Genomic DNA, 22,942 nt, shown 5'->3' with positions numbered 1-22,942 from the left:
AAAAAGAACACACTTTAGATACATAAAGAAAACAGATTTAAGCGACCATTTGGAGCCCCACATACAATCCATAGCACCAACAACCAAAATAAAAGGCAGGTTGCACTATCCTAGTCATACATGTCTTACTGTATGTATGCATGTAAGAGATATCCAAAAATAAAAACCTGGAAACTGTTATTGAAGCTTTTATTTGTTTTAATAAATATCAACATACACTTGAAGTATACCTGAATTATCAAAGTATAATTTAGAGGAATGTTCATAAACCATGAATTTTCACAAACTGAACAAACCTATGTAACCACCTTCCAGATCAAGAAACAGAACACTACCAACACCCCAGAAGACTATGTGGGCCCTTCTCAATCTCTAGGCCCTCAAAAATAACTACTATTCTGATGTTTAAGGCCATAAATCAGTTTTGCCTGTTTTTGAACTTCATATAGATAGGATAATAAAGTGTGTATTCTCTTATGTCTGGCTTCTTTTATTCAACATCATGCTTGTAAGATTCATCCATGCTGTTGCATTATTAGCACCAGTTATTCATTTTCATTGACACATAGGCATAACATGGAGATGTGGGTTCAGTTCCAGACCATGACAATAAAATTAATATTGCAATTAAGAAGGCCAATTTTTTTGGCTTTTCAGTGCATATAAAAGTCATGCTTACACTATACTGTAGTCTGTTAAGGGTGTAACAGCATTATGCCTAAAAGAACAATATATTAATACATAGCTCAGTTTAAAAATACTTTAATGCTAAAAAATGTTACTCATCTAAGCCTTCAGTAATCTTTTTGGAACAATAACATCAAAGATCACTGATCACAGATCACCATAACAAATATGATAATAATGAAAAAGCTTGAAATAGTCCAAGAATTACCAAAATGTGACACAGAGACATGAAATGAGCAAATGTTATTGGAAAAATGGTGCCAACAGACTTGTTCAATTCAGGGCTGCCACAAACCTCTAATTTGTTAAAAAAAAAAAAACAAAAACTAATATCTGCAAAGCACAATAGAGTGCAATAAAAAAAGATATGCCTATGTGAATGAAATTTACCACAATTCATTTCTCCATACAGATGGGAGCATGGGGCTATTATGAACGGCACTGCCATGAATGTTCTTTCTGACATCTTTGAGTACACATATGTAATAAGCACATCTGTTGGATATATACCCAGAAGTGTTTTTCTGGGTCATAAGTACATTAATACTCACTTCTTTTAGTTGGTACTATCTAAGAGTTTTCTAAAGTAACTATCCCAATTTATTTTTGCACTAGCAGTGTATGAGAGGTCTAGATGTTTCACATCCTCATGATCACTTTTCTCCCCTCAGTCTTTTAAATTTTAGCCATTTTGATGGGTGTGTAGCTGTATCTTACTTTCATTTCTCTGAAGAGTAATGGGGCTGAATATCTTTTTGTTCATGTTTATTGACCATTTCAAGATCTTTTATATTATCTTGTATTGTGTCCATTTTTCTTTTTCTGTCTTTCTCTTATTGGTTTGAAAGAAGACTTTATATATTTTGTTGGTTACATGCATTGCTGAGATCATCTCCCATTCCAGGGCTTTTTTTTTTTTTTTACTTTCTGACTTTTTACTTCCTAAATGACTTTTGCTGAACAGAAGTTCTTTTTTAATGTTGTCCAATTTATCAATTTTTTTCTTTGCCTTTTGTGACTTAGGAAATCTCTGCTTGTTCCAAGATCAAGAATAAAATCTTCATTATCTTACAGAAATGTTACTGATTTATGTTTTACATTTAGACCAAAAAGTCACTTGAAATACTGGCTTTATATAATTTGAGGTTGGAGCCAAGACTCATTCTTTTGCTGAAGTGAATAAACTATCTGACCTAGCCCAAGTTACTGAAAAGATTATCTTTTCCTCATTGCTCTGCAATATAAGCACTATCATAAATCAAACTATAAATCAAGTGTTAATCTACATGTATGAGTCAGTTTCTGAAGTTTGTTTTCCACAGACCAAGCTGTCTATTCTTGAGCCAACACCATATAGTCTCACCTAAATTTTGAGTTTCTTTCAGGGTCCTTCTGTCTTCATTGATTTACTGTTAAATATCCCTACTTAGTCATGTCTTAACTGGATGTCTTTTAGGTATTCTTGGTTCTCTTCCCTTCTTTAACATTATACTCCACAGTATGAACACAGCAGGAGCCTCCACAATACGCAGGCTGACTTCGCTATACAGCTGGTAAACTCTGCAGAAAAACTCACTCAACCTTCTAGGTTTACCCTACACCAAGTGGATCAACGTTCTTAGTTTTCCATTTCGGGTAATAAAATGTTTGCAGTTTACTCAGTTACTAAAACGACAATATTTTCTGCCTAAAAAGACCCCAACATTAACTGAATGAATGACTGACTGAACGAACGAACGAATAATAATGATGACTACTGCCTAATTTCTTGAACAGTAGCTATTCAAGTTTCTAAAACTTCTATTTCTTCTTCCCAAACAATACCAAACTCCTGTCCAATATGTACAAGAAGCTAACTTAGCATCTTTTGACACAAAATAACACTTACCTGACTGAGAGAAGAGACAGAGCTCTCATGACCATGGTTCTGGCCAGAAGAACCTGAGCAGCAGCCGTCACTCTCCTTAAAGCAACCACTCGGTCATGAGGATTTGCTAAGGCAGCTGCCTGTTCACCCAATGTTATTCTCCCAGAGGAACTCTTTTCTACAGAGCCATGGCAACCTGAAAAACGTAAGATTTTGCTTAGTTTTCAAGAAGGTAAGGAAAAAAATAGCCAAACTACTGAAAAGTTTTCCCTAGGTAGCTAGGTTCTAGGCTACTAGGAAATAAGGCAAATCAATGTATTTTGCTCATCCATAAAACCGGAGAAGGCAATGGCAACCCACTCCAGTACTCTTGCCTGGAAAATCCCATGGATGGAGGAGCCTGGTAGGCTGCAGTCCATGGGGTCGTGAAGAGTCGGACACGACTGAGCGACTTCACTTTCACTTTTCACTTTCATGCACTGGAGAAGGAAATGGCAACCCACTCCAGTGTTCTTGCCTGGAGAATCCCAGGGACGGCGGAGCCTGGTGGGCTGCCGTCTATGGAGTCGCACAGAGTTGGACGCGACTGAAGTGACTTAGCAGCAGCATCCATAAAACTTTGTTATATAGAAAATGGTTTGGGAGAAATAGATATTTCTAAGTCAATAATTTATTATAGGAAAAACATGATTCTTAAATTTTTTTGGTTTTATTTAGTTTTTCTCATGTATCACTTCCACTGATATTAACAAATATAGAAAAAATATAGTTTTAAAAATATGCTTTGAGTACATGTAAAGGGTTGTCACCAATACTGCTCCAATTTTTTATTTAGTATTTCATAAAGCAAAAATTAGCATTCCTTCTCACCCAAATTAAAAAATACTACAAAATAGTTTTTGTTTCCAGGTTTCTCTTAACACAAAGTTAAAAAAAAAACTTTGCATTTTATAAATTCTTTTTATCACTTGAATATTTTATAAAAACAAAAGAATAGAAGTTAATATTACATTATACCTGCAAAACATTAAAACACCTGGCTAAAGATAGTTGATGGGATAGGAAATATTGAACTCATTATTATTAACCTCTACCTTATTATTTACTTTTCTAAGAAGCAAATTAATATAGACTCTATAAAATCCATGCCAATCAAGCATTCCAAGTTTACCTATTTGCATCAGAGTCTCTTCCATACTGTTGGTTGCTGTTACCATTGCTACTGATGCTCCTAATGGATCACTGTCAGGGAACTGAACTGGTTCTGGTACAATGCGGCGGTCGTTTAAACCAAGAGGGCCAGCAAGTAATTCAAACTCTTCTTCACCCGTTAGCTTTTCCTCTTCATCAACATCCAACATGTCCCAGTCTTCTGGAATTTAAATAAAGAAATGGATGGTATGTAAATATAAACACAACACAACCCTGCTGGCAATGGTTATTGTGAGATAGGTCTAAGATGCAGATGGATTGAAAGCCTAGTCAGTGCCTACAAAATAAAATATAGCACCATCTCCTGGTAACCCAACCAAACTGCACTCTGGAGTCACAGTGGGACTAAGGGAAAGGGAGTGAGAGCAAACCCATTTAAACCAATAGCACATGTTACAGTTGGTAATGGAGGTTTCAACTAATAAAAAATATTGTTATGGGCCAACAAAGAGTTACTGACCCCGTCCATGATCATTAGTTATTTGAGTTATTATTTGAGTTATTCCAAATAAATGAATGCTCCAGGTAAACTGATGCTCACTTCTTTTATTTTTTACTTTCCACAATTAGGATGAAAATTCAAAATGTATTAATATTTCATACTTTACCTGCTTTGAAAAAATATACATGCCACACAGAAATTAACATTCTCTGGGAAAATACTGACTTGACTTTTAAAACTAGGACTACTTTTATCATATACATCTTGAACTTTTGGGGGGAAGTTTAAGTTAACGTGTACATAAATACAGAGAAACATATGAAGGTTAAGTTTTAGTAACAGATGTTAAGTAGAAGGTATATACAAAAATACATGTGAAATAAAGAGGTTCTTACAACAACTACCTTCATACACACTGTCCTGCTTGCCAATAAGATCTGGAGCTTGTCCTTTGTACCTGCACCAAACACAAAGAACATTGTGTTTTCATATAAAACAATTATTACTTCAAAGTGTAAATTATGTCATTAGGACATTTTAAAAGGTCATTAATAAAGCAACACAAAATAAAAAAGTATGTTTCATATTATGGAAAGTGAAAGTGTTAGTTGCTCAGTCATGTCCGACTCTTTGCAACCCCATAGACTGTAGCCCACCAGGTTCCTCTGTCCATGGGATTCTCCAGGCAAGAATACTGGAGTGGGTTGCCATTTCCTCCTCCAGGGGATCTTCCCAACCAAGGGATCGAAACTGGGTCTCCTGTGTCTCCTGCATTGGCAGGTGGATTCTTTACCACTAGGCACCACCTGGGAAGTCCCTTCATGTTATGGGCTAATGTAATAAAAACTACTGGTATGTAGGTGTTTACAAAATCAGTGACTATTTTATCAAGTAACTGTGGAGGTTTCTGGGTGACCAACATAAATCTTTTTTTCCCCCAATTTATTTATTTATTTTTGGTTGCCCTGGGTCTTTGTTGCTGCATGTGGGCTTTTTCTGGTTGCAGTGAGTGGGGGCTAACTCCTCATTGCAGTGCACGACCTTCTCACTGCAGTGGCTTCTCTTGTTGCAGAGCACAAGCTCTAGAGTGCTCAGACTCTAGCAGTTGTGGTGTATGAGCTTCAGCTGCTCTGCAGCATGTGGAATCTTCCTGAACCAGGGATTGAACCCATGTTCCCTGCATTGGCAAGTGGATTTTCAACCACTGGACCACCAGGGAAGTCCCCTACATCAATCTTTTAATCAAAGCCTATTCCAGAACACTCTAAGGGTTTTAATAGTTGACAGTAGGGGCAAAAACCTTACTCATTAGCGATTAATTGCTATTTAGGAATATAAAGAAATAATATTTTCATGGAAGCACATTTAATCTAAATAATCTATTTTTTTAATGAAGAAAAAAGATCTTAAGATGTCAAAAATATGGTGAAAAACATCAAAGGAAAAAAAGGAACATAAGCCTCCTGAAGGTTAAAGCAAGGTGTTAACAAATTTAAGATTAATACAGTCAAACTACAGTGAAGGACCTGAGGCCATACCACTGTTCCCAGACTATAGACTGCCACCTCTGGCAGGAACTTGAATTCTTCTACCTTCCTCATCCCTGTATCTAATTCAGGAATCACAGGACTTTATAAAGGAAAGGTTGAAGGTAATTCCTCACATGAAGAAAACTACAATTCCCATGTCTTAATGAGAGATACTTTTACACACTTCAGTCAGAGGGTCTGGATATCTACACAATTTCAAGGTACCTTTCAGAACTTGTTGCCTTGGATTTGGTCTTCAGGGCTAAGTATTTTTCCCTGCAGCTGCCACACAGCAAGTAGTATGGATTTCCACTCCCACATTCACCACCGAACCAGCCATCCACATAGGAGCCGTTGCTGCGATAGCCCTGGCGGTTTGCGCTGCGCCCACAGCCTGGGTGATTTCTCTTCATGTGCTGATTGAAGTTGACGACACTGCATTCACACAGCTCACACACCACCACTTCTTCCCTGTCTTCAGACTCACAAACATGCTGCACAAAATGATTTCATATCACATGATTAGTCAAGTTAACATAAAATTAAGAAGAGGTAAACAGATCATTTATATTAAACTACTTGTTTACATATGCTGGAATATTTGCAAGATGTTCATCAGAGCTATAACAAATCAAAATTCATATCACACAGTCTGAAGGTGTTCTTTGCCCCTTCCTCACACTAAGTGACAATAAAAGTAACTGACTATACTACTGAGAAAAAAATTATTAGTAAAAACAATCTGCCTCATCTCAGTGATTTAAAATCCCTCCAATGAAAACTTTTATCTGATCATAACATGCATATCTATTTTCTGAATGTCTAAGAAGTCATTTAGATTAATTTATCTTATTAACTTAATATGGAATATGATCTTCCCTATAAAACCTACACTTGTGAACTTCTCAGTTTCCCTGCTACAAAAAGTGTAATGCTAAACAATGTAAACATACAAACCCACCATGTACCCTGCCCTTTGATGGACGTATTTACAAGATCTAGGTGGCACTGGCTCCTAGAATGAGGCATTACAGTGATTAAATAGAACCTATGAAGGAGAAGAGCATGCATTCAATAGCAAGATAAGCACAGCAGCCATGTTAAATACCCAGCAGAGTTGATTGGGACCTGATGCTTATTTTGTAATCTATCTTTGATATTAGAATCAAATGATCACAATATGGTTCTAGTCATCTAGTCTGGGGAGAGAAGCAATAAAATCGCACAGAGAAAGCAACAAGAGAGACTTTTTCTTATTAGTTTGTAGGTATCAAAGTAACCTCAAGTGTTAGAGCCCCAAACTTTAGGATGAGATGTCAGACTTTTCAGAGTGTTACAACTCTAGGCAAGGCTGTTATTAGTAAGCTGTATGAACAGGAGGGCAGGAAAATAAGTCAGAGCAGCCCCCGCTGCAGTCACACACACCCAGGTAGGCCAATCCAGTACCTCTGGGATCCACATTCCCAGAATATCATTGTCACTGGTCAGGTCTTGTCCAAACATAGCTTCCATCGCTTCATCATCAAGATCAATTTCCAATTCCTCATCTAAATTAAAGTCATACAACGCCCCTGGGTCTTGTTGCAAAGATATTCCTTCTCTCCGACTTTGATTCCTGTGGGCCTGCACAGAGCGGTATAACCCCGCTTAGAACAAAACAAGAAAGGCATTTTATTTGCATGTATAAAATAATTCTGAATATTTCGCCAGTTCTTAACTGCCGTACAACGCAGGTAAAAGCCTATCTCAGCTGACTTACTGGACTCCAGATTATAAACATAAAACTCTACCTATCATATGTGCTTCTTCTTCTGTGAAAAGGGGATAATAGCATTCACATCTTGCACAGTTGCTGATACGTTTAAATAAGATAGTACATGTAAAATATTTCATAAAGTTTGTTATACAGAAGAATACTCAGTAAATGTGGGTTGTTATTATCCTTTCGGTTTTTTAAAATCAGTCCCTTTCACTATATATTAAATATACATTCTATATGTTCTAGGACAGTCTCAATGTCTCTGTTAGTATAAACTACTGAATCATTATTTATGTTTTAAGAATTCAAGGATTAAACTCTGCTTTGACAAAAAATATATTCTAGATTTCAGTTTGGAAAATATATTCCCTATAACTTACATTTAATATGCCAAGAACATAATCCTCAAAATATTTACTAATGTAATGAAAAAATACATTTTTGTTTATCCTGGGCCTTACCTAGTAGTGAAGCCCTGAAGTCCACAAAGTACATCAGAAAAGCCAGTGCCTACTTGGCACAGAACTCTTTCTAGTTCCTTCTCACCTGTGATATCTTAAACATGTATCTTCACTTCTTAAATTATGTTTCTTGAGGGCAGAGAGAGCATTTATGAAATTTCTCAGTATCTACAAGTGACTACTATAGCCTTCTGCATCCAGAGGGAACTTAAAAACAAATTTATGAATGTATACTGTGATTTAAATTAAATAAAATTATATAAATGCATAGAAAGTAATATGCAAATAGTTGCTCTTTTAATGTGGAGGTACTGAATATTTAGTATTATTAATCTACATCTTTTTTTTTTAACGGTCTTGATATTCCTTTATTAGTACCAGCTTTTCAAATAAATTGTCTTTTGCCAGAGCTAAACAATTTAATATAAAAAAATGCCATTTTTTTGTTCATTTGGTATTTATAAAAAAAAGTATCTACATCTTCTTTAATGTTCCTTTTACACTGACTTTAAAGTATAAACAAACAATATAATACTTTCACCAAGAGAAGGATGTGAAACATATACTTACCTGCTCTTGCTAGCAATGTTCGAGCAGCTAAATCAAACTTGTGCCTTCTTGTTACTGCTGAGCGACTCCTAGCTGGCGGTCCACTTCCAGAAGCTGCATTCTCTGGATGATCCAGATTATCAGCACTAAAAGTGCAAGTTTGAAAGCAATGCACATTTAAAAAAATCATCATAAACAGGAAACACAGGTATTAACTTGCTTGCAGTATGTTTTCCTCCAAGTATTGTCAGGAACAAAATATGTTTATGATGGTTATGATATCTTTTGTGCTTGGCAAAGTTACTAAGTTATAAATGTCATACTGCTCTGAGCAGTAATGTTACCTGATTTTGAAATACACCAACCATGAAATTATGCTTAATACAAGTTTAAATTCAAATGAGGTCAATAGCCTTAACTAAATCTTAAATGATTATATACTGAAAATCTGAAATGACTGGGAATCCTTGCCTTGGAGCAACAGATATTTCAAAATAAGTTATGGAAAGTTATCAAGCTATAAGTTATTCACTGAGATTGTCAGAAAAAGCCTGAAGATTAATATAAGACAAAAGCCCCAATGTGACTTCATGAACTAAAATGAAATGAAAATTTAAAGTCATAAGAAGTGCTAAACGAGAAGGATTTTAGAAAGAATTACAGAATATTTTATTACATTTTTTAAATTGCATGATAATTGCTTTACAATGTTATGTTGGTTTCTACATTTCTTTTTAGGCTAGGCATTATTACAGAATTTGTTTTGCAACTTTAAAAAAGGGTGTATTCCATTGGATATTAAAAATTAAAGATGAGATGAAAATATAAACCTATATTAAGAGACACAAAGATTTCTACTGAATCCATGTCTATTGAATGCATTAAATCAATTATATAAAAATGAACATTCTAGCTATTTAACATATGATAAAATTATTTTATCGACATGTTTATTTTATTTCAGAATAAACGTTTTAGTTTTTAGTTTGTTCTTTTCAGCAACTTTATATTAAAATTATTTCCTTATTTTCATAAAAATATCATTCAAGTCAAAACCTGTCATGTCATTTTTACCCTTCACAGAAACATAAACTTGTAACTGAAATGTCCATCTTTTCATATATCTCTAGTTATCAACCTTATATACCATTGGAAGCACCTATGAAGGGACATAAGTGGGGTTCTTGAGGCACCATTTATAACACATGGAACAGGAATATGGAAATTGGAATTTCACCTTTCACTAAAGCCTTCCTCCATTTCAGCAGCATCAGCTGACGGTATGTCTCCTGGTGACTGCAAATAACAGGGATCATTTGACTTCCCACCAGTGCCTGCAACTGCTGCTCCATGCCTTGAGTCAGCTGTGCTGCCTGACTGGGGCTCCTCCTCATCCTCATGCCCAGGGTGCTCTATCATCCACATGGCAAGGACGGTGATGTTCTGGGCATCAGCCTCGCCTCGAGCACCTGAACGGGGGGAAAAAAGGTCTAATATTGACTTTGGGCAAAATAATTATTCCTGCTATCAGTTTAAGAGTGCCTGCTATAATGCAACTGTAATTAAATCTTATATTAAAAATCTTATCAAGCTTTATGGCCTCTTAAAAAACATATCGCCCTTAATAAAGATCATGTTTCTCGTATCTGCTACAGTACCTGTGGCTTCCATGGCTTTTGCAATCTGCCGGAGAGAGAACCCCATTTCTAACAAGGGCACTGCAATTGCTGGAGGAGGAGGAGAAGTTGAAAGTCGACTGCTTGGGTCTGACAAGGCTGAAACAAAAGAAAGAGAGGTAAAGTCCTAAATATCACTATATACCACGAGTAAAAAGTGTTCCTTTAGTCACCATAATTCCCAATTTTCTTAATATTGTCCAAATTTAATGAAATGTTAAAGAACTCACTAATTGAATATGATTAAATTTGATAGAGCTTCTTAAGGTTTTTCTTAAAGATAAACCAGCTATTATGAAATAAATCTGCTGAAAACAATGGTTAATATTTTCTTTTTTAAAAGTTTCCTATTTACAAAAAATTTTAAATTTTACAGAAATTGTAAAGAATAGTACAAAAAATTCTTTTACCCCTGAACCACTGGAGAATAAGTAAAAGACATAATGTTCCATCTTCCCTGAATATACTAATATATCACTCCTACAAATAACAACATTCTCCTGCATAACCACAATGCAACTATCATAGTCAGGAAATTCACAATTATCATCTAATCCAGATTCTAGTTCCAAAGAAAGTCCTGATAATGTTTTTTACAGCAAAGGATCCAATCCAGGATAATCTTTACATTTAATTTTTCATGTCTCTTCAGCCTCCTTCAATCACTTTGATATTTAGAAGATTCTAGGCCAGTTACAGGGTAGAAAGTCCCTCAATCTGGTGTCTGCTATTTCCTCATGATTAGATTCAGGTTGTGCTTTTTGGCAGTAGTGGCACAGAACTGATGGTTGCCTTCTTACTGCATTCTATTAGATGGTCCATGATTTTATTTTGTCTCATTACTGATGATGTTAACTTTGATTACTTGAGTTAAGCTGGTATCTGCCAGGTTTCTCCACTGTAATTCTTTTCCTTTGTAATTAATAAGTATTTGTGGGGAAAAAACTATGAGAATATGTAAATATCTTATTCTTCATCAAAGTTTCACTCAGTATTTATTATGTTGGGGCTTCCCTGGTGGCTCAGATGGTAAAGAATCCACCTGCAATGCTAGAGACCCAGGTTCAGTCCCTGGGTCAGGAAGATCCCCTGGAGAAGGGAATGACTACCCACTCCAGTATTCTTGCCTGGAGAATCCCATGGACAGAGGAGCCTGGTGGGCTCAGTCCATGGGGTTGCAAAGAGTCAGATGAGACTGAGCGACTAACACTTCCACTTGCATTTATGTTTACTGGCTGAATTAATTATCATTATGATAGCTGACAAATGATGGTATTTTAAAGTCCATCAGCGCTTTCAGATTCATCAGTTGATATTCCACTCTAAAGCAAAGCTCCTCCTTTTTCATATGGTTATGGATTCTTACTGCATTCACGAGTTATTATCTGTTAGTGTAATTATTGTTTTTTATGTCCCAAATCTCCCAGATTTGGCCAGTGGATGCCCTTCCATTCTAATTTCTATGTCCTTCAGGCCTATGCCCATCATTCTCTGAGTATTTCACCACTTTGTGGCACAAGCCATTCTACACTCATCTCATACTCAGACCGGAAGTCAACCACTTCTCTCAGAAGATCAAGTTCCTTCTAATAGAGAATGGCATTTACAAGATAGGATTTTGGCACTAGGTGTGTGTACTGCTATTGAAGCATCACTGCTCCAAGGCTCTCTCAGTGGACAGTTGCCAGCAGAGGCCCTCTTCAACCTGTAGGTCAGACCATGAGGACACTTCCTCACCCCACCTGGACTCAGAAGGTCTATTCCAGGTCACTCCACACACAGAAGTTTTTTTCACCCAAATCTGGCTCTGACAACCCATATGGGCTACCATGCCACACACCTCCCTTACCCTGCTGGCATGAATGCCTACTTAGATTAACCTCACTTAATGGCTTTCAAATTGGATTAGTAAGGAAGAAGGGAAGGAGGGAAGACTACAATTCTTATTTTTGCTTAGGAAAAAAGTCATTACTGCTACAGTGGTGATAGCCCTGATGTATCTGTTGAAGTTCACCTTCTTGCCATGAAAGAGTAACAAAGGCTAGATTTACCCTCACATTAAGCAACTAAAAAAAAAGACAAAAATTGATCATCAAACAGTCTGCAGATGGATGATAGGCAGTGTGGGACGGTAATCCCTGAAAGGAGGGAATCAAATGAGGCAAGGTGTAAAACTGCCTTAGCTTATGGCCTGGAAAAAACTTCCAAACCTGCAGGTTAGGGAAGGTAAATTCAAGGTAAACTTAGGGGTCTCTCTGAATGGTGGAGACAAAGTACAGATTCAAAGGTGGCTAGAATTAACAGAGTAGGATACCAGATACCAGGGTAGGATACTCTTTTCATCTGTATGAAAAGAAGAGAGCTACACAGAGAACTCCAGAAATGTGCAGAGGGTCCTCGTCTCCTCAAGCCTTCAGTTCAGTTCAGTTCAGTGCAGTCACTCAGTCGTGTCCGACTCTTTGCGACCCCATAAATTGCAGCACGCCAGGCCTCTCTGTCCATCACCAACTCCCGGAGTCTACCCAAACTCATGTCCATTGAGTCAGTGATGCCATCCAACCATCTCATCCTCTGTCGTCCCCTTCTCCTCCTGCCTCCAATTCTACCCAGCATTAGAGTCTTTTCCAATGAGTCAACTCTTGGCATGAGGTGGCCAAAGTATTGGAGTTTCAGCTTCAACATCAGTCCTTCCAATGAACACCCAGGACTGATCTCCTTTAGGATGGATTGACTGGATCTCCTTGCAGTCCAAGGGACTCTCAAGAGTCTTCTCCAACACCACAGTTCAAAAGCATCAATTCTGCAGTGCTCAGCTTTCTTCACCGTCCAACTCTCACATTCATACATGACCACTGGAAAAACCTCAAGCCTTCAGCTGATGCTAATACAACAACTATCCAAAGCCAGGGAAAGAATCACCCAGAAGCAGCAGGCAGAACAATCCTTAGAGCTCACTGAAGGTTGGGAAGCATTTGTGTTACAACAAGCTAGAATGTAATAAGGCATAAAGCACTGGATAGAATACTAAACAAACTGAAGGTTGCCCTGGTTCCACCTAACAAAGCTTAAAAGGAAGTCTTGAAAGGATCCAACTGTTTTCAAGTTACTTAACTGTATTCTAGAACAAAGTTAAAGTACAATTACAGAAGTACAAAATATCCAGCACTCAACTAGGTAAAATTCACAATGTCTGGTATCCAATAAAAAGTTACCAAACATGCAAAGAATCAAGAAAGCACAATTCAAAATGAAGAGATAAATTAGTTACTAGAAACAGACCTATAAATGAGAGAATTGATAAGTTAAGTACAACAAATATTAAAAAACAGATACCATAAATATAGTTGACTCTCATTTGTGGATTCCATATCTGCCAATAATTTACTCATTAAAATTGATTTGTAACTCCAAAATCAATTCTCATGGCACTTTCACAGTCATTCACATGCACAGGATAACCAAAAGATTCGATCTCCTGATGCATTTGTTTCCAGCTAAGGTCAAACAAGGTGATGCTGTATATTCTTGTTTCAGTTTTCAGACTATGACAAGTATCCTTTTCATGTCATTTAGAGTAACTTTTTTTTTTTGCATGTTTTGTGCTTTTTGTTGGTGATTTCATTGTTTAAAACAGCCTCCAAGTGTAGTATTGAAATGCTGTCCAGTGTTCCTAAGTGCAAGAAGGCTACAATGTGCCTTATGGAGAAAATACATGTTAAGCTTCACACAGGCATGAGTTAATAGTGCTCCTGGCCATGAGTCCAATGCTAATGAATCAACAATATATTATATTAAATATGGTGTCTTTAAATTGAAACACACATAAAATAAGGTTGTACTTTGATCAGTTGACAGAGTGCGATCAGAAGCTCGCAAAAAACTAGCCCTGTATTTTCGCAAGGAATAGTGGTTCCGTTTTTGCTAATTCTGTGTTCACAGAACATAACTGTTCTAATAATGAGAACTGTTATTCCATGTATTCCATAAGGTAGAGGAAAAACTGAGTATGTTAAAGAGACAGGGAAAATTTTTAAAAAACACACAAAAACTTCTAGAAAACTACAATATGAAGGGAAAAACACAGTGAATTTCCCAAGACCTTTGGGTGCTTCCCTGGTGGCTCAGATGGTAAAGAATCTGCCTGCAATGCAGGAGATCTGGGTTCAATATCTGGGTCAGAAAGATACCCTGGAGAAGGGAATGGCTACCCACTCCAGGATTCTTGCCTGGAGAATTCTGTGGACGGAAGAGCCTGGTGGGCTACAGTCCACAGGGCTGCAAAGAGTCGACATGACTGAGCAACTAACACTCACAATTTCTCTATAAAAAAAGGCATAATTCAATCTACAGCTTCACAACAGAGAAGATGGCTCAGTTTGATGAGGAAGATTCCCTTTAATTAAAAGCACTGTTTTACCAGAAAGACTCAAAAGACTTAGAAAATGAACTTACAGTTGCCAAGAGGAAGGGACAAGTTAGAGAGTTTGGTATGTCACGTACATACTGCTATACTTAAAATGGATAACTGACTTGGAGAACAAGATGGCAGAGGAGTAGGTGGACGTGGAGTACATCTCTCTCCACGGATACCTCAGGAATATACCTTCAGACATAGAAGAGCATGCAGAACACCAGCTGAAAGCAGATAGGAGTACCTGACCAGCTGAAAAGAATATATAGAACCACACAAAACTCAGTAGGTTGAAGGAACTAGGGGGGGAAACAGGAGTGTTAGTAGGATTGGACCTGCCCTCAGTGGGTTGGGAAACTGAAGCAGGGGTCCTATCCCCACACTGGAGCAATTGTCTGAGTCAGAGGAGAAACACATAAGGCTGAAAGTGAAACAGCTCATCTGTGGCAGCCTAAATGGAATGAGAATCAGACACTCCTTGCCGCAGCCATACATAATCAGGACAGGGACACAGGTCCCCTGGAAGGCATGGAGACTGGGAGCTGGAATTTAGGGATTGTGGAGGAATGCCAGGACGAGGGCTACTATTGACTGTGGAAAGACGGATCGAGGGGAGGTGAGGGAGGAGATCGTGGTGGGAACTGCCTGTGGAGCAAAGCTGGGCAGCCATGGAAGCAAGGCAATACGGCTGAGTCATGAGTAGGGGGTGGAGCCATCACCACAGCCTCTTTCCCCTCTCAAGCCAGCAAGGGCAGCTGAACAACAGAGAGGCTGGCCTGTTAAACGCCTGACCCACTGAACTAGAGAGTAGGACCCCACCCAGAATGCTCCTTTAAGTGACTGATGCATGGAACTACAGAGTAGGACCCCACCCAGCATGCCCCTTTAAGTGCCTGACGTGCCGATCTACAGAGTAGGACCCCAGTCAGAAAGAGAAAGATAAATATCATATTCTGATGCATATATACAGAATCTAGAAAAATGGTACTGAAGAATTTATTTACAGGGCAGCAATGGAGAAACAGACATAGAGAATAGACTTATGGACATGGGGAGAGGGGAGGAGAGGGTGAGATGTATGGAAAGAGTAACATGGAAACTTACATTACCATATGTAAAATAGATAGCCGATGGGAATGTGCTGTATGGCTCAGGAAACTCAAACAGGGGCTCTCTATCAACCTAGAGGGGTGGGATGAGGAGGGAGATGGGAGAGGGAGGTTCAAAAGGGAGGAGATATATGTATACCTATGGCTGCTTCATGTTGAGGTTTGCAGAAAACAACAAAATTCTGTAAAGCAATTATCCTTCAATAAGAAAATAAATTAAAAAAAAAAGGATAACCAACAAGGATCTATTGTATAGAACATGGAACTCTGCTCAATGCTGTGTGGCAGCCTGGATAGGAGAGGGGTTTGAGGGAGAATGGATACATGTATATGTATGGCTGAGTCCCTTCATTGTTCACCTGAAACTGCCACAACATTGTTAATCAGCTATACCCCAAAACAAAACAAAAAGTTAAAAAAAAAAAATCACTGTTTTAGTGAAGACAAAACACAATGCCCACATAATCAAGTCCCACACATATGGAATGCCAAGGTCTGGGTGTTAAAGTGCATGACAGCACACGCACCTGTGCGGTTGGTTGGCCTTGCTGACTGGGAATCAGGAGAAGTTAAGCTTTGCCTCCTTCCTACTTCATCAGAAGGAGAGGTTGGTAATGATGATATCGGAGGAGTCTGTGCACGACGTGTGGGAAGCACAGTGGTAGTTGGGTAACTAGAGAACATTTGCCTTTAAGGAAACAATAATGGTTAGCATAGAAATCCAATTAGAAAATAATATATACATAACAATCTTCCTATAGAAATATGCAACCTGGAAAAACTATACAAGCTGGCTACAGTTTAACTGGGGAGAGGGAAGATAGACTCTGCAGTTTTAAAAATCATGATCTCATAGGATGCTTTTACTATAAAAGTAGTGATACGTTTTCATTTGTTCAAGCAAAATGAAAGCAACATGACAAGTAGGGAGAATACAGAAATTAGCAAAATAGATTTTTTAAAAATCTCTGCCTTCGTGGAGCTTTCCTTCAATTACAATACCAAGATGACAGGGGTATTTTGGTAGGCATATTGTAGTTAGACAATAAAGAAGATTTTTAAAGATAGATAACTTACAGTTACTTCAGATATATACATTTACTAGCTAGCCATGAAAGTATTCACATGGATTCAAAGTGATAGTCTATAGGTAAGTCATGGAAACAAAAGATAAGGGCCTAGTCACATAACACAAATGAAAAACAGTATATGAATGTCAGCAGTGTAGAGGGGTACAAGTACAGGAGAAGTAACCCCTTTCACGCTGAGAAGGCAGACACTAGCTAAAGAATACAGTCCAGGAAGATCCTCACTGACTGACTGCTCTTTAAATTTGCCCAACAGAACTAATAACAACTTTCTAAGCATCAAAAAAGCACTGTCAACCCAATCAAGTAACTATGATATGATGAGGGCAGTTGTTCCCCGATTTTTCTCATGTTAAATGATGGTGAGCCAGGCGAGACAACTGCAACTCTAACACAGTCCCAGCCAATATGAGGGAAATGCAGACTAAAAGGAAATAAGGAGCCACAGGCCCGGTGAATGCCTCTGGGGGCAAGAGAGCATTATTTTACTACTGAATTCCATGCCTATGGAGCTTCAGGGCAACAGTTACAGTGCTACTGATCCTCTGTTGATGCCTTGAATTCTGTAATTGCCAGAAGGATTAAAAAATATATTAAAATACCCTATCACTCTTTTTTTCCTCCTTTCTCAAACAGAAGTAACTCCTGGAGCTGTGTTACTTAAGAGAGACTAAGAGATAGGCAATGTGCGGGGACTGGCCACTGGTATAGCTACTAGGATTAGCACTCCTTCTGCCTAAAACGAGAACAATAATTCTTATTCTAGGAGCTGAAGCTCACTGCATCAGAATCATGGAGACTTAATTCAAACGCAAACTAGGCACCACACTGGACCTACGGAATGTGACGTGCTGGGAGATACATCCCCAGAGCTTTAGAAAGCCTCCCAGGTGGCTCTTGTGTACAACAAAATTTTACCATCATTACAATAACAGCCACTCTCCTACTCTCTTAAGATGTCAGTCTACACACTGGAAATAATGAGCTGTCAATTAAGGGAAGGGGGGAAAGAAATAAGAAAAAGGGAAAATAATCATTCTGCTTCCCTTAATTTCACTTAAGCCCTAGTTAAAAGAGGTCACAAAACAGTCTCTCTCCAAGGATTTTCACTTAAAGGTTTTCATTTTGAAAAGAAAATTAAAAAAAAAAAAAAGTTTCCATTTTGTCTAAACCTCTGGCAAACTGAAGCAAAAAAAGAAACTTAAAACATTCTTTGGAATTTACGAGTCCACAAAATAGGTTTGGCTGAAGAAGCATCATAAGACATGCTCTTTCATGTGAAGAGTAGATTTGTTTGATCTTTTCATAAAGAATAAAAGTACACTTAAAGAATTATGCTTAAAAGGAAAATATCTGAGAAAAGAAAATAATTTTCCTGGAGTTAAGCTCTTTCTTGAGGTTCTAATATTCAAAACACAGTATATACTTTTAAAGGAAAAAAAATATTCAAAAGCCTAGCCAAAAAAAAAAAAAAGTCATTATAAGGAGATAGAGTACTACAGTAACTGATTCTCAGCGGCACTGTTGATTAGATCTGGGACCACCACTAACTGGCTGTGAGACTTCAGGCAAGTTATTAAACTTCTGAGGGGGCATTTCCAACCTCAGTAAAATGAATTTGACTTTGAATTTGATCTTAAGTTCTCTCTAGCTCTAGAATGCCTTGCCCTAGTTGGGTACACTCTTCATAAGAAAACAATCATGTGTTTAGAATCACAGGCATCAATACAGCAGGCATTAAAGGTCAACTTCCCTACCTGAGAAGACTAAGGGGCATCACCCCTGGGGACTCAGACGCAGGCACCGTTTCTGTGTCAGTGACTGGAGTCGTGGCAGTTGTGGTGTCCTCCAGTGAGCTGCTCATAAAGGAAGTTGTACTTGAGGCTGATGGGCTGGTGGTAACTGGGGTCTGGGCCTGTTGGGCTTGGTCACTTTCTTCAGCTTGTTGATCAATCTCTATAAACCAAGGTTATGGTTAAGACAGTAGTAAGGATTTTATTTTTTTTTTAAGTGATAAAGAAATGGGAAACTATTAATTTGGAAAGTTTCTAAGTATATTTCGTAAGTATCAATTTCTGTGAAGGATTTACAGAAAAAAATGTTCTTCTATATATACATCCTTATATTCACTATTGTAGGGATTTCCAGGTAGCTCAGCGGTAAAGAATCCACCTGTCAATGCAGGAGATGCAAGAGACCTAGGTTCGATCCCTGTCAGGAAGATCCCCTGGAGTAGGAAGAGGCAACACACTTCAGTATTCGTGCCTAGAAAATTTCATGGACAGAGGAGCCTGACAGGCAATAGTCCATGGTGCCACAAAGAATCAGACACGACTGAACATACATTCATCATTGCCTCGTTATTATAGCCTCTTTGCCGACATTACTTTGCCGAAAAAGGTCCATCTAGTCAAAGCTATGGCCAGTAGTCATGTGTGGATATGAGAGCTGGACTATAAAGAAAGCTGAGCACCGAAGAATTGATGTTATTGAATTGTGGTGTGGTGTTGGAGAAGACTCTTGAGAGTCCCTTGGACTGCAAGGAGATCAAACCAGTTCATCCTACAGGAAATCAGTCCTGAATAGTCATTGCAAGCACTGATGTTAAAGCTGAAGCTCCAATACTTTGGCCACCTGATGCGAAGAACTGACTCATTGGAAAAGATCCTGATGCTGGGAAAGATTGAAGGCAGGAGGAGAAGGGGACGACAGAGGATGAGATGGTTGGATTGCATCACTGACTCAAAGGACATGAGTTTGAGCAAGCTCCAGGAGTTGGTGATGGACAAGAAGGCCTGGCGTGCTGCCGTCCATAGGGTCACAAAGAGTCAGACACGACTAAGCAACTGAACTGAACTGATTATAGCCTCTACAGACAATAATGTAACCAGCTCTTGTAATTACTCATCTCTTACTTGAGAGAAGGTACTCTTTCACTTATTCTTGCAACATTTAACCAGAGGTTCTCTAAGGATCATTACAACTGTGTTTCCTTAGCACTTTGATTTTGATGTCTATCTTTAGTCTTCAAACAACAAAGATGAAGATATGTAAACACAAGAATAAAAACCTAGACAGAAACTCCCAAGTTCTAAAAAAGGACAATGCCTCATAAAATAAATTACTCTAAAGGGTTTTTTTTTTCCTTACATTAAAATGTCTAAGGGCTTACAAAGTATTTGTAATTTTTTCTTATCTGATAAGGGAACCTACAAATAAACATAATCAAGATAGCAGTTGTTACAAATAACTAGCTAATTCTATTTGGTTTGTGAAGTGACCAGCTACTTTTCATAATCATGATCTTAACAACTTCTGTTTATATGCACCATACACCTCTCTCTGCCTATTTACTATCTAAGCTAAAAAAGGAAGAAGGGAGTAAGGGAAAACGAAAAAGAAGAGGAAGTGGGAGGGAAGGAAGGGAAAAAAAAGGAAGCACCATGAAGGTAGGTGACTTTGTTTTGTTCACTGTTGACTCCCCAAAATCTAGAAGGGTACCTAGCACACTGTAGGTACTCAATAAATATTTACTGAATGAATTTCATTCTTATTCTCAAAACTTTTATTATCCCCAAAGGTGAGGATAAAAGATAAACAAGAATTTTTACACACAATATATAGCCTATGAAAGTAGAACTTTTAGAAAGTCCTTTAAAATATCTCTGAAAGTTATCAGAATAATATATATATATTGAATAAGATCAATAAATACGTGAGTACCTTTTGTGGCATGAGTTAAATTTCAGTTTTACAAAATGTAATAATTATTAAGTTCCAATACTTCCATAAGTTAAAAATAAAAAATTATACGTATAGGCACACCTCAGAGATACTGCAGGTTTGCTTCCAGATCACTGCAATAGAGCAAATATTGCAATAAAGCAACTTTTTGATTTCCCAGTGCAGAAAAAATTATGTTTACACTAGTCTATAGAGTGTGCAACACATTATGTCTAAAAAACAAAAACCAATGTACATACCTTAACTAAAAAATACTTCATTGTTAAAAAATGTTAACCATCATCAAAGCCTTCAACAAGTCACAGTAACAGCATCAAAGATCACTGATCACAGATCACCGTAAGAAATATCATAATGATGAAAGAGTCTGAAATGCTGTGAAAATTACCCAAATGTGCCACAAAGCAAGCAAATACTGTTGGAAAATGGCGCTGAAAGACTTGCCTAACCCAGAATTGCCACAAATCTTCAATGTGTAAAAAATGCAGTATCTGCAAAGTGCAATAAAAAGGGGCATGTCTGTAGACAGATGGTTATTAATATAAAGAAAGAGAAAGGAACTGTCTGCCTTGCAAAGGAAAAAACTGTGAAAACTTTTTGGCCAAAAAAATTTATAACTTACAAAATATATCATTTCTGACAATTATGAGTAACTTCAACAGCACAAAGCAAAAATTTTTTAAAAATCAGATAACTTACCTTGCTTAAATTTGCCCCCAAATTGGTCTTCCAAAAGCCCATGGACCACTAATTTATAGATCATGGCTTGAGCTCGTTCCAGATCTGCTAATCCCAGTGCTCTCTTTATGGGTGACCGCATGACCGCTCGCTTCACCATGTGGCGCATCAAAAACTGAAGGGCTGCGCGCATCTCCACGTCTTCATGAACAACTGGAGAGCTCGCACAGTCTGAGTTGTGGCCATTTTCAGCCAGAACTTTTGGTATCAGCAACAGTTCAGCATATTTACTACAGCCAAGAAGAGCACTGAGTGATTTCATAGCACCGAGGTAGAGATAGGACAGCTGGACTGCTCTGATTTCTGACTGGGCTATGTCATGGTTTTTGGACATGTGTTCGTGATTTTTTCTTTTTCCTTCTGTTATCTGATGTTGGGATTCCACACCCGGCACTGCTGAATCTAAAGAAAATGAAGCTATTTCGTTTTCTGATTTGGAGCTTGTGGTACCCTTAACATCATCAGATGTTAAGCCCGTTCGTGTATCTAAAGCAGATTCACTCTCAATTTTCTGTTCAACATCCCCCTTCTCCTCAGATTCATGTCGGTGTTTCTTTTCATGTCGCTTGGTGCTCTGTTTGCCCATGTCTTCATGAATGCCAGTCAGATATGTGAGGTCCAGCAACACAGAAGCTGTCAGGCCTCGAAATCGTGCCACGTCAAAAGGAAGTGGTTCACAGGGTTCCAGATTATACAATGGAGTATCACTAGGCGACCAAAAAGTTGGGAAGCTTTAATAAAGATCAGAATGACACAGGAAGAAGCAAGTGAGGGATAGACAAGAGGAAGGTATAGAAAATAATGTAGACAAAATAAGATGTATCAAAACAGAGAATAAATTACACAAACTAGAGAACTCATTACAAACAGAAAAATGAATCTATTATGAGAAAAATGGGGAGATGTGATGTTAAACGCAAAAGCAATGAGATGTTCCTGTGCCTTCAAATATGAATATTCATTATTATATGACATAAGCCAGGGACTAGCAAAATTTCTATAAAGAGCCAAATAGTAAATATTTTAGGACTTGGAGGCCACATGGTCTCTGTTGCAACTTTTCAACCCTGATATCATCGTGTGAAAGCAGTCACTGATATACCTGAATGAATGCTTGTGGCTATTTAACTTTAACAGGAGCTGGGCCAGGTGTGGTTTGCCAATCCCTAATGTAAGCTGTTCAGAAAGTCTGTACAATAAATCTAGCTTATTACATGGGTAATGGCCATTTATAACCTATTCCAGATTAAGACTTTGTTTCATTCAGAAAAATTACCTTGTAGTCTTCAATAAATGCTTTCAATTTATTTTAAGCAAAAAGATGACTACATATTTCCTAATATCCAGCAAGAATTTCCAAAAGTTTCAACATGCTCTAACCATTAATAAAGAACTGGAATAGAAAGCTTTAGCAAGTATACAAAGTTTGGTGGCATACATTTGTTCTATTAACCTAAATTTTGGTTGCAGCTTAACCTACTCTTATTTTCTCTTTGGGTCATTTTTCTTATTAATATGTTTTAATTTAATCATTTTGCTTTATTGTATGCATCTTAGTAAGGCATCATAAATCCTTTCCAAAACAAGGCAAAGAATTAAAGAAAAGGTAGATACTTTCACAACTAAAATTTTCATTGTTTTCTTAGCTTGGAGTCCATTAATTCCTGAAA

The 22,942-nt window shown here is 37.7% G+C and overlaps 1 protein-coding gene across 20 annotated transcripts in view; it reads right to left on the bottom strand.

Annotated features, from left to right (window-relative positions):
- The window catches only part of HERC1 (HECT and RLD domain containing E3 ubiquitin protein ligase family member 1), a 208,431-nt gene that overhangs the window by 42,722 nt on the left and 142,767 nt on the right, over window positions 1-22,942 (bottom strand). For 13 of the 20 annotated variants that reach the window (XM_081507446.1, XM_081507454.1, XM_081507457.1 and 10 more), the window contains 11 exons: window positions 21,234-22,003; window positions 18,548-18,746; window positions 16,230-16,390; window positions 10,165-10,281; window positions 9,744-9,975; window positions 8,528-8,652; window positions 7,163-7,383; window positions 5,963-6,231; window positions 4,613-4,665; window positions 3,726-3,926; window positions 2,576-2,750 (listed from right to left, as the gene is read on the bottom strand). In XM_081507446.1, the coding sequence (XP_081363572.1) occupies window positions 2,576-2,750; window positions 3,726-3,926; window positions 4,613-4,665; window positions 5,963-6,231; window positions 7,163-7,383; window positions 8,528-8,652; window positions 9,744-9,975; window positions 10,165-10,281; window positions 16,230-16,390; window positions 18,548-18,746; window positions 21,234-22,003 (2,523 nt within the window). The remainder of the gene's footprint in view (window positions 1-2,575; window positions 2,751-3,725; window positions 3,927-4,612; window positions 4,666-5,962; window positions 6,232-7,162; window positions 7,384-8,527; window positions 8,653-9,743; window positions 9,976-10,164; window positions 10,282-16,229; window positions 16,391-18,547; window positions 18,747-21,233; window positions 22,004-22,942) is intronic. The other 7 variants (XM_081507461.1, XM_081507448.1, XM_081507458.1 and 4 more) reach the window with 2 other exon arrangements.

Source organism: Giraffa tippelskirchi, chromosome 7, assembly GCF_054371585.1.
Source record: "Giraffa tippelskirchi isolate mGirTip1 chromosome 7, T2T-mGirTip1v1.2.pri, whole genome shotgun sequence".
Lineage (NCBI taxonomy): Eukaryota > Metazoa > Chordata > Mammalia > Artiodactyla > Giraffidae > Giraffa > Giraffa tippelskirchi.
Note: the sequence above shows the minus strand (reverse complement) of the source record. Positions and strands in the feature narration are given on the sequence as shown.